Here is a 12,134-nt window from a genome sequence, read left to right on the forward strand (position 1 = left end):
GGCCTATTTCATGCAGTGTCTCTATACAATGGAACTGGATGGCACTCGGCTTGTAGTGCTCGAAGCACCAAAAAAATACATTTGAAAAACTCAACAGCATTGCTTTCCAGAAATCATGAACCGGTTACTCAAGATAATGCACAGACTTTGTTGTGAGCAGTTTCATGTAGGAACTATTTTCTTTTGCAGTCTCATGTAGGAACTAGCTACAGTAGGAACTAGCGGGTGTAGTTCGGTCAAAAGAAAGTAGTTCCTCCATGAAACTGCTCATAACAAGGTCTGTGGATTATCTTGAGTAACAGGGTCATGATTTCTGGAAAGAGATATTGCTGTTGTTGAGTTTATCAAATGCATTTCTTTGGCACTTTGAGCACTACAAGCCGAGTGCCATCCAGTTCCATTGTATTGGAGAGAAGGCAGAAACTCTGTGGCCGATATCTCCAAAACTCAGGCAACTAACACAAAACAATATAGGTGGATAAATAGCACTACAGGTGAGAGGGAATATGTATTTTGGATTTTAGGGTGAGCTGTTCCTTTAATGTTATCCTGGAATGCGAGTTTAACGAGCCAGTTACATTTCTTTGCATTCTTAGACATTACTGTTTGCTTTATTTTGTATGTTACATACAATTGGCCAAGTTTAGTTAGTTTATGTTAGTTTAGTTACCGGTAGTCTTTTTCTCGTTTTTTTTTTGGCATACATTATTGATGAGCGTTCTGGAGGTGCCATGCGTCTAAATGAGTGATGGGAGGTTGCCCACTTGATAAACACAATTAGAATTTTTTTAAACACCCAAGCTAGGTTTCTACATAAAAACTAACCAAAAGTAATGCCACAAGCTACACGTACTAATAAAGTATAAATAAATGTCAAGGATATAAATGTATGTCTGCAAAACCAATCATTTATGGACCCAGTCATGCTGGTCTGTCATACCATGTCTCTATCCCCTAGTGCAGGGGTTCTCAAACTTTTCCATCCAAGCACCACTACGTGCCAAACCAAATTTCCCAGGGACCACTTCCACTGCGTATACCAACCCCCCACCCACCCCCCGCCATAAAATAAAATTAGCTGATTTAATCATGCAATAGCAGCACAAATGCTAAATGACATATAAGGCTACTAGCTGGTTCAAAACGGACACACACACCTGCCAACATTAGGCTGTGAAAAAGAGGACCCCTTTGAAAATGTTTTTTTTCCCCCACTCGCCAAAGTTTTGCCTATTTTGGAGTGTTATTTAGCTACCTTCCTGACAAACTAGTATGACATGGTACATACAAATCGATTATTTAGGTCTTCTAGTTTCATATGATACCAGAAACTTCACTCTGGCTTTAAAATTGAGCGTGCTGCAACCTCTGAAAGCAAATGTTCAAAATTGTGATATTTCCCAAATATTGCGATATTTCCGAAAATCGTATTGACCGACTGTATTTAGTTAGTTCCTGTGAAGGAGTGTGTTTGATGTTCAGACAGTGGCTGTACCTGTGCCTGCACAATGTCAGCCTCTGTGCTGAGGATCTGTTCAGAGCGGTCATCCACCTCGTCCTCCTGGCTGCTCTTGTCAGGCTCTGTCATGAAGCTGGGCTTCTCCTGCAGGATCCACTTTCTGTACACTTTGATCACCTTCCGGGTCGCTGACGCCTCGCACGATGGCAGAAGGAAGGCCTGGGGAGGGAGGCCAATGTTAAAGTTAATGAAGCTTTGAATAGTTTTGAAGGGTAGCTTTCAAGCAATGAGTATTGTAGGCAACAGACGAAGCTCTAGTGCTTCACAGCACTGCCGCCATTTTGGCCTGGGGGAAAAGAAACACCTCCTTGCACCAATGGGACAACAGCACAGAACGATGTGTGCAGAATGTTGCAGTGGAACAACCTATTAGCCTTTGGTTCTTAGCAATGTAAGTTATTTGTTTCAAGTAAAGGTCTAGAAGTAATGTGAACGAGCAGCCACTAGAGGGCTACAGAGCACAATTTATGGCAGGGCAGCTATGCAGGCTGCCATCCATAATAATTGTGCAAAATGAAAATTATATGAAATACTTGCAATGCAATGGTTATATACAAGCTCACATAAACTAATATTGCTTGCTACTTTTGGAGAATTACTTGAATGAGCCGTGTGTGAAATTCCCTCTGTACCTGGTGAAAGACCTCGTTGACAAAGTTGACGTTGTCCCTGGTGGACAGTAAGATGGCTTGCACCATGTCGTAGACACAGCGGTGCTCCTCCTCGATGCTACACAAGCTGGAGTCGCTGGGCCGTCGGTCTGACAGCGTGCTGCTGTTGGAGTGGCTCTTCTCCGGCTCCCCCGTGGGCCCATTGGTCTCCCCCTCTGACGCCTTCTCCTTCTCCTTCTCCTGGCTGCTACTGCCTGCAGTGACAGTCTGGGCACACACAGAGAGTGGCAGTGAGAGGGATTTACAGTCAGGTGGTTGAGGGTTTCCACAGAAAGATAGTGGTGAGACCACTACTGGTACTGCTGGATCATGCTCAAAGAAATCTATCTGCAGATTAAAAGGAAAAGTTCACAGTGCATTGAAGGGGGAGAAGAAGAACAATCTACAACCGTGTCAGTGTAGTATTTAGGTTTCTTTCTTTTTAATATTCTGACTCTTGATGCAAGGCATGTGCCAAAATGAAAACAAAGCAACAGCAAACATCTTCCTTTGTTGCACAGTGTTGTTAACTGATTCAAGGGCTCAGGGCTAACTGGTTTTCCAGGTACCACATGTTAACGGATCTGGGAAAGACTGCTGTTTGAAACTTGTACTGGTTAACCTGCATCAATTTAAAAATCAAATTTTAAATCTTTCATTGATACAATTCTTTTGATGAATGTTTTGTATATTTCTTATCTCAATTCATTTTAGTGGTGCATTTTGGTGCATTATACCCATGAAAACACAAGAATGGCAGCATAGTAAACTTATGCCATCTGCTGGTAGCATTAGACAAAAAAATATTTTTCCAATAGCGAATTCTTTAAATTGATTATAAATAGGTTGACATTTTATAAATGTCAGACATTCTGCGTCACATGCAGCACATCGGTTATTAATGATATGAGACAACATAATTTTTTTAGGCATTTTATTGGCACAACCAATTGTGCGGACTCTTACAGTATACAGGTACAGAAGAACTACAGCCGCAGCCTTTCTACTGCACTGTATGATTGCATCACATCTCTAAAATGAGGAGCCATCAAGATGTGGCAGTACATAAACCTCTCTATGTGCCCTACGTGCAATGCTTTTAATCAACTCCAAGGGATGGACCATAATGACTGGAGCATGCAGGATTGAACTGTGGCAGTGACATAATTTGTGTGACAGGGCTTTGTAGTAAATGAAAATTATTGTTTTGCATTTTAATGGCACCAGATCATTTGAAACACTGAAACACAATACAGTCAGGGGGGGATGTATAATTGCACCTTGTGTTGTGTAATGAATATGCAAATCATCCGATTTATTTTGACGGTCAGTTTTGATAATATAAAGAAACACTCAAAAATTCTCCTCTGCTGTGTTTAATACCATACCAACGCGTTTCGGCAGAATATGCCTTCGTCAGGGTGTATATGGTCAGTCTTGAACACAAACATGCCAAGTTTCCCTCCCTATGCGATATGCTCTGATGAAGGCTTATTCGCCAAAACATGTTAGGCTGATGTCGGGCAGTAATAAAACATGTATACTTGTGTAGTATAATTATGATTAATAGTATAAGTGAGGTTATGGGTTTTGGGTTTTTCATGAACTTGCTGAAAGGTGGGTTAGTAGTTGTAGTAGTTTGTAGTTTTTGGCTAAGCACCCAGCCAGAAGAAGGGTGCTGTACATTTTGCTCTTGCTATGTAACTGGAAATAATGTAATAAATGTTGTCCGCCAAAACCATTGCAGTCCCCTTCTGGATAAATCAGTGCTAAATATGACACCTTGTTTTGAGCTGTAATTTTAGTGCTACCCTTGGGCCAAACCTAAATTCATATACTTTGCGACGTTCATCATCGTTCAAATTTGGCTGGTGGCTTATTAACATAGGTTCCTGTGATGTGATGAACTCAAAATGCTAAATAATAAAAAATTATTTCTGGTTTCCAGGGACTTTAAGCTTATCAGTGTGATATTGAAAATTCTGGAATCCAGTGGTGAGATGCATCAGGAGAGACCACTTCTCCTAATTTCATAAAAATCTGATTAGCAGTGTGTGAGATAGTGTGTGTGATGGACTAATGGAAACCGATCAATAGTCCTACAACAAGAGACTTGATAGCTTTTTTTCTTCATTATGCATAGAACAATCCAATGAGCCATTTGTCCTGGGGCCAAGCCCACCCCCTTCTCTACAATGACAGAATGAGAATTCAACACGCTCACCTGGATGAGTTTGGGAATGACCTCGGTGCCGTTCTTGGCACTCGGCGCCGCAGCAGCAGCGCTGACATACTTCTTCTCCAGGAAGAAGGTGACCAGCCAGGTGATGAAGGCCACACGGGGTGCCAGGTACTGGTCCCTGGTGCAGAAGGTGCTCTCATTGTTCCGTGTCACCGGCACGTACAAGGGCTTTGGTCTGTGGTGGGGGAGGTCTGACAGAGGGGATGATGGGAACAGAGCGGGAGGAGAAAGACAGAAAGAAAGTGAGAATGTGACAAAGTCAAAGAAAAAGACAAAAAGAAAGAAAAAGAGAGAGGAACACAAGAAGACGGAATGAGAGACAAACTTAAACTTCAAAGGCTGTGGGTGTCTTCATAGTCCTTCAGCTGAAGTGTGCATGCATGCAGCATGTGTGTGTCTCATCATGGCAAAATGTGGTCCTGGAGACACGTACTGTAGTGGCAACTAGCACAGTAGCGGTTTTGAGTACAAACAACAGTGCAAGGTGCAGCCACAAAACTTTACAGGTGTGTAGTTGAGATCACAATGAAGGCCAAGTTCCAAGATGGATGTGATCCAAGGGGGCCGGAGGTAGGGGGGTAGGTAGCAGGGCAGGGGCCATTGCCCCAACACTGTACACCCCTGGCCCACATTTGTTTAAAGTAGCAGGTATCGCGGCTGCTGTGATGCCATTGCAAGATGGTCTCTAGTTATTTTGTACTTAACACATTGAGTGCCAGCCATGTTTTCATTCCTGTAGGTAAGTTGTGCCAGGGGTGTTTTTGACGATTCTGGCTCATTTTAGAACAGCCGAGGATTCTTTTCTGTTAAGAATTCATGAACACCAATCATCTAAAAATAACTAATAGAATGTGTGCTTTCTCTGTCTAAAAGAGTTAGTTTGCAGAGTTAGTAGTTATGTAGATATTAGCCGTTGAGTACAGCATGGTTTCAGCGTCTGGAAATTTATTCAGAGATAAATGGCTTTTTGTGAAACAGTCACTTTAACCATTCATTTTTGGCATCAGTAAGACCGTCAGACATTCTAAACAATAGTTTTGAACAGTAATTTCCTCCATAACAACAGGAAACACCCCTCTCATTCAAACTCCTCCCTCCGTGTGTCTTCTCCTCCTTCCTCCTGGCTCTAACAGCGGGCGTGTCAGAAGCGCGTTGCTGCTGCCTGCCTGCCTGTCTGCCTGTCGGGCAAGACGAGTCTGAAATGGATTACTGTAAAATCGCGTCGCCATTTCCTTGAATGGCTTGCTCCCGCGGTGTGTGTGTGTGTGTGTGTGTGTGTGTGTGTGTGTGTGTGTGTTCGCGCGTTGCTCCGCGGCTCTGGGGGGAAGGGATCTCTGTCCGTTCTGTGTGTGTGTCTCCGGTCTTCTGACTGTAAAATCGCCAAGCCATTTCCGCGGGAGGCGGCTGCTTTTGGTCCCGTGGCTTTTGGGTCCCGTGGCTGTGGCTTCTCTCTGTCTCTGTCGCCACTTAGTGGTCGGTAAAATAGATTACACACATGCTCTTGCTCCAAATAGTTATCTCGAAGATGTAAAAGGGGTTGATTGATGTCCCACCGTCAAAAAAAAAAAATGTTTATGTAAGACGAGTTAGCTCGTCCTTGGCACTTAAGCGCTGGATTATGTAAGACGAGTTAGGTCGTCTATGGCACTTAATGAGTTAATGGCCATATTTCAAACTAGCTCTGCAGTTTAAGGTCCCATATTATTGGATTTAAATTGTTCCTCCTTAAACCAAATAGGTTTGACCTGACACACACAGAAGAGCTGGTGTTGTCCACCACTCAAGGTCCATTATTGTGACTGTTCTGCCTGTGAGGCTTTACCCTGCTTTCATGTGCAAAGTTACATGACCACCATTCAAACTTGGATGATGACGATGAAGGTGTAAAATACTTATATCCACATGAACCTTTATTGCATTATGTTATACCTTTATGTAGTTAGTCAGACTAACCACCATACAGTAACTAACATATTATGTTTCAAATTAAAGTTTGTTAAATTAGCATGTCAACACACTACAGCATAAGTCTAACTAAACTACATTTATTACAAACCATTACAAAGACTTCTTCAGATTTGGCTTTTCAGTTTGCTAATTGGTTTTCAAAAAACATTGTCACCATTTATTTCCGGTTGTATAGTAAATATTAAAAGCATATGCACAGCATCATCATCAGCATATGCAGATGTTGTCATGGACATGTGTTGCAGAGAAGAAAATAGCATAAAATGTCTGAGATTTTATTCCCCAAATAGCAGCTCTTGCGTTCAAATACACCCTAGGTAACCTTACAATAATATACTACTCACACGGAAGACCTCTGCAAGCAAGCAAACATACACATGTGGGCTTACCTAATAAAGGCTTGTAGAGATTTGTGAGCTTGGTGAATGAGGGGAATAGGTGTGGCAGGTAGTACTTCTTGAACAGGCTGAAGAGGAACCTGAAGCCAGTGTCCTGGTTCTCTTTGTTTTTCCATTCTAAACTGGATGCCTGGTAGACAGACAACACAAACACAGACAAGGTCAGTCTACAGGGAGAGGAGATGGATCCAGCATCACTCGGCTCGTGACAATTTATTGTTTGCAACACAAAATTATGAAGGTTCTTCTCAGTAATTTGTGTTACAGCAATGTGTGGCAGCAAATATTTGGGTTTGGGCTCGGTAGGTAAAGGATTAACAGACGGAAAAGATCACACTCTGAGAGGCACACACTTTACGATGAGTAGGATTTGGGAATCACACACTTGATGACACGATAAAGACGAAAGGAAAACACAAGCTCTCTGACACGACTACAATGTGAAAACACAAGCTCTCTGACACTACTACAATGTGAAAACACAAGCTCTCTGACACTACTACAATGTGAAAACACAAGCTCTCTGACACGACTACAATGTGAAAACACAAGCTCTCTGACACGACTACAATGTGAAAACACAAGCTCTCTGACACAACTACAATGTGAAAACACAAGCTCTCTGACACTACTACAATGTGAAAACACAAGCTCTCTGACACGACTACAATGTGAAAACACAAGCTCTCTGACACGACTACAATGAGAAAACACAAGCTCTCTGACACGACTACAATGTGAAAACACAAGCTCTCTGACACTACTACAATGTGAAAACACAAGCTCTCTGACACGACTACAATGTGAAAACACAAGCTCTCTGACACGACTACAATGTGAAAACACAAGCTCTCTGACACGACTACAATGTGAAAACACAAGCTCTCTGACACTACTACAATGTGAAAACACAAGCTCTCTGACACTACTACAATGTGAAAACACAAGCTCTCTGACACGACTACAATGTGAAAACACAAGCTCTCTGACACGACTACAATGTGAAAACACAAGCTCTCTGACACTACTACAATGTGAAAACACAAGCTCTCTGACACTACTACAATGTGAAAACACAAGCTCTCTGACACTACTACAATGTGAAAACACAAGCTCTCTGACACGACTACAATGTGAAAACACAAGCTCTCTGACACGACTACAATGTGAAAACACAAGCTCTCTGACACGACTACAATGTGAAAACACAAGCACTCTGACACTACTACAATGTGAAAACACAAGCTCTCTGACACGACTACAATGTGAAAACACAAGCTCTCTGACACGACTACAATGTGAAAACACAAGCTCTCTGACACTACTACAATGTGAAAACACAAGCTCTCTGACACGACTACAATGTGAAAACACAAGCTCTCTGACACTACTACAATGTGAAAACACAAGCTCTCTGACACGACTACAATGAGAAAACACAAGCTCTCTGACACGACTACAATGTGAAAACACAAGCTCTCTGACACTACTACAATGTGAAAACACAAGCTCTCTGACACTACTACAATGTGAAAACACAAGCTCTCTGACACGACTACAATATGAAAACACAAGCTCTCTGACACTACTACAATATGGAACCAAACCATACATGTACATGGATCATTTTACCCTTTACACTGTCTTTCGTTTACAGGACAGTGTCTTTTTTCTTTCTATTGGCAGTGTCTCTTTGTATTGTGTAGCTAACCAGCTCACACTACAGGAGTTCATTCAGATTAGTTGTCCTTTTAGTCCTTAAAACACACACACTACAAGTTAACCTGTGGCAGCTGTCCATTGCGACTGCCCCATACTAACAGTCTGTGTTTCCCCTAGAAAAATTCTCAGGCCTGGAGGGATTTCGAAATGTACCCCGACCGCAACAGTGGGGGCCCTCGCTGGCGACGCTAAACTTTAAGCTAACCTGTTTGCATCTATGTTTGCAATGGCATCCCAAGTATCATCATACTATTATGGGATGCGATGCGAACAGTTATATTATGGGATGTGCGTTTCCCAGGCAACGACAAACACATTTGACACGTTTTGGAACACCGCCGCTGGCACGATGCTCCTAAAAGCAAAATGCTTATTGTTTTGAGTGATTTCGCATCTTCTATTGCTGTCAACACCAGTATTGTTTCATTGTAATAATATGCCATAAAGGTTTATTGAAATGTTGGGGAGAGCAGGGACAAAAATAAAAAAATATTATTATTATTAATTTTTTTGTGTGCGCATTTCCTCTTCTGGCCTGGCGGGGGCGTCGTTGGCCTGGCGGGCACGCCAGGCCTGTAGAATGGTAGGAGAAACACTACTAACAGCGCATACTCTGTGTTGTATCTTGAAAATCAGTTGTGATGGCAAATAGCTGTGTAGTTGTGTCTTCCCAGCTTGCATGTTTTTTACCTGGATGACCATGAACTTGAGCAGGGTTTGGAGGATGTAGCAGGTCTGGTCATCAGCCACCTTTTCTCCAACTACAGCCGGCACCAGCGGGGTGATCTCCTCAGGCACCACCTTGGCTGCTCAGATAGGCAGATACAACCACCAGTGTCAAATGAACAGCAAAACAGGAAATCTTTCCGCACAAAAGGACACCTACTGTATTATTATACTGTATTATTATGACATAACTACTGTGTGTTGAGTTTAGTCTGGTTTACCTCCATAGCCTTCACATCACATTAGGCTGTGTGGTTTATGCAAATAAGGTGCATCGTATCCACCTTATTTTTGAATGGCCGGCTGTAAAATAATTGTGGGCGCAAGGTCCGGTTTAGAACGTGACTGATTGTTGCAGCTGGCGCATTTCCTCGTTAAAACTCTGGAAAACGCTGGGAAAGTTGCTTGTCACAATAAATAACACTCGTTTGACGACTTATTTGAGGGAATGTAATAATTTTATCTATCACATCCGCTATTTCTGTTGCTCTTTGAACAACTCGGGATATTTATCGAGGAGATTTTTGCCAAGCTGGACGCGCTACGGGCTACAGTATGCTGTGTCTGTGTCAGCAACGTAATGATTGGGGGGGGGAGGGGGGGGGGGGGGTTAGTTGGGGAGGGGCTGGGAGGATTACACCGGAAGAAGTGCTCATATTTCACATAAGGCATCTAGAAATAATGTGGATACAATCTTTTAAACGAAGCGAAACAAAGGCAGGGTGAGACACTGCATGGGTTATTGTAGGCATCAAATGTTTTCGCAAACATATTTCACTGAGCCATTTTTGCAGAAAGTTTGAAACGAGCTGCCACATTTTCCTGATGCTTCAAACCGGGGAAAGACAGCCCACGAGTGAAAGCGTTCGTCCATATTCGTCCAACGTCATTGGTGTTCGTCCAAGAGGCACGTCGGGGAAGTGGCACGATCATTCAGGAGGCATAAGGAGAGTCCATGTTATTATGTATGTACACATTAAATGTGTGTGTGTGTGTGTGTGTGTGTGTGTGTGTGTGTGTGTGTGTGTGTGTGTGTGTGTGTGGCCTGTCTCACCATCAGGGGGGTTGGAGAAGGGGTTGTAGATGATGGTGTCCAGGGTGCAAGGGCCTCTGGTGGAGGGCACAGCGGGGAAGCCCGGCACCAGACAGGCGAAGATGAGGAACTGCTCCTCGGCACAGTTGTCCCTCAGGGCTTGGAGCCACAGCAGGAAGAGACGGATCCCCTCGCAACGGATCTGGAGAGGAGGAGTCAGAGTGAGAAGGGAAGGGAGAGACAAACGAGCCTATTCGTTTTATATGATTAGTTTTATAGTTTTATATAGTTATATAGTTAAGATGTAGTTATATAGTCAGTTAGATAGATATTTATATAGTTACATAGTTTTATATGAGAGATTCGGTTTGAGAGCTTCTGTGTGAGTCAGTTTATATTCCATTGAAACCTCTTGCCATGGAGTGATCCAGCACCGGAGTGAATTGAATCAAGGCTTTTTTTGGGGTGAGCACATTGGTTGTTGAAAATTCTATGTCTGTGTATACATATCATGTGGCTGTTAAAGAGGACTTCTTTCATATCTAGCGGCAAAGAAAACTGCACTTACCTTGAACGAGTTTCCAGTGTGCAAAAGCTTTTTTAGTATAGAACCTGGAAAAAAAGAGGAAAGGATCAACCCTGAAACATCCGACAGAAGTGTCCTCCAGCTGATGCTCACAGACACAACGTGCTACACAAAGCCGACAGGGAGGGACCTACTTGTCACCTCCACTGAGGCATATTGACCTTGATGGGTGGTACTGACAAAGCAACCAGGACTCTGGGGATGCTGCTCATTTCCATCATGGAAATAAAAGTAGCAGCAACATGCATTGATGAAGTCACTCTAGTTCGGCTGTAATCAAATGAAACATTGCTCTGATTGCTAAATGCCTCGGGTGGAAGGGCTCTGTGTCTGTGTGTGTGCAGGGCTGCTTTTGTTGTTGTCCTCTCATCAGGTTGAATCAATGACGTTCTCTGTACTGGTTAAATAAGGAGGGGAAGAAATGACTTCATAAGTGTTGGGCTTAGAGAGAGGGGATTAGAAAGAAGCAGGTAGTGGCAGTGTGGGGGGGGGGAGATAGTGGGAAGATAGATTTTCTTCAGCTAGTACTGGTCTGTGTTAAATGCCTGTGACCTTGCAAAGAGGACAGGGCCACTAAGCCTCATTGATGTCAGTACTGGCCAACTCTACCCGCTACCTTTCATGTGCTTTGAGAAACTTCTTTGTTGAGGCTTTCTGTCGCAGTGGTTCATAGGCAAAGACTAAGTTGTCTTGGGAATTCAATTAAAGCTCAGGTATAAAGCTCAGGTATGGGCCTTAAATGTAGCTAAGATGTGAATCTATTGGGGACCCAGCCATCCCACATGACAGAGGCACAGCATCCCTGGCATGTGAGCCAAAGACGAGTGGTTGAGGAAAAGCTGAGTCTTTGTATTTGGTATTACAAGCCAAAGTAGTACATTACATTACATTACGTCATTTGGGAGACACTTTTATCCAAAGCGACTTACAATAACACATTTTTGTCAGCAATAGAGCAATCAACTATGCAACACAGTCTATGACAGCTACAATAGTGGTAAAGTTTAGTTCCCCCCCCCCCACTAGTACAGCGGATAAACACAATAATTGTGCACTTTTGGAAAGAAATGTGAAATGTATCACATAGTGAGGGAATACCATAAGGTTTATTTTTAGATGTGGAGGGAAGTTAGATTTGACCAAAATTCTAGTTTCCCCAGGTCTAATGTACAAATGTCCTTATAACACTTCAAAAAAGAATGACATTTCTCACATAGTGAGTGAATACCATAAGGTTTATTCATTGTCAGATGTGGAGGGAAGACAGATTTGAATCCAAGATGGCCGCCA

General features: G+C 42.8%; 1 protein-coding gene across 1 annotated transcript in view; it reads right to left on the minus strand.

Moving 5' to 3' along the window:
- The window catches only part of ralgapa2 (Ral GTPase activating protein catalytic subunit alpha 2), a 184,104-nt gene that overhangs the window by 122,775 nt on the left and 49,195 nt on the right, over positions 1-12,134 (minus strand). Inside the window, exons 5-11 of the mRNA XM_083634146.1 lie at positions 10,827-10,870; positions 10,280-10,460; positions 9,190-9,305; positions 6,769-6,907; positions 4,394-4,602; positions 2,152-2,397; positions 1,496-1,678 (exon numbers count right to left, since the gene is read on the minus strand). Coding sequence (XP_083490272.1) covers positions 1,496-1,678; positions 2,152-2,397; positions 4,394-4,602; positions 6,769-6,907; positions 9,190-9,305; positions 10,280-10,460; positions 10,827-10,870 — 1,118 coding nt within the window. The remainder of the gene's footprint in view (positions 1-1,495; positions 1,679-2,151; positions 2,398-4,393; positions 4,603-6,768; positions 6,908-9,189; positions 9,306-10,279; positions 10,461-10,826; positions 10,871-12,134) is intronic.

Source organism: Poromitra crassiceps, assembly GCF_964638095.1.
Source record: "Poromitra crassiceps genome assembly, chromosome: 3".
Classification (NCBI taxonomy): Eukaryota; Metazoa; Chordata; class Actinopteri; order Beryciformes; family Melamphaidae; genus Poromitra; species Poromitra crassiceps.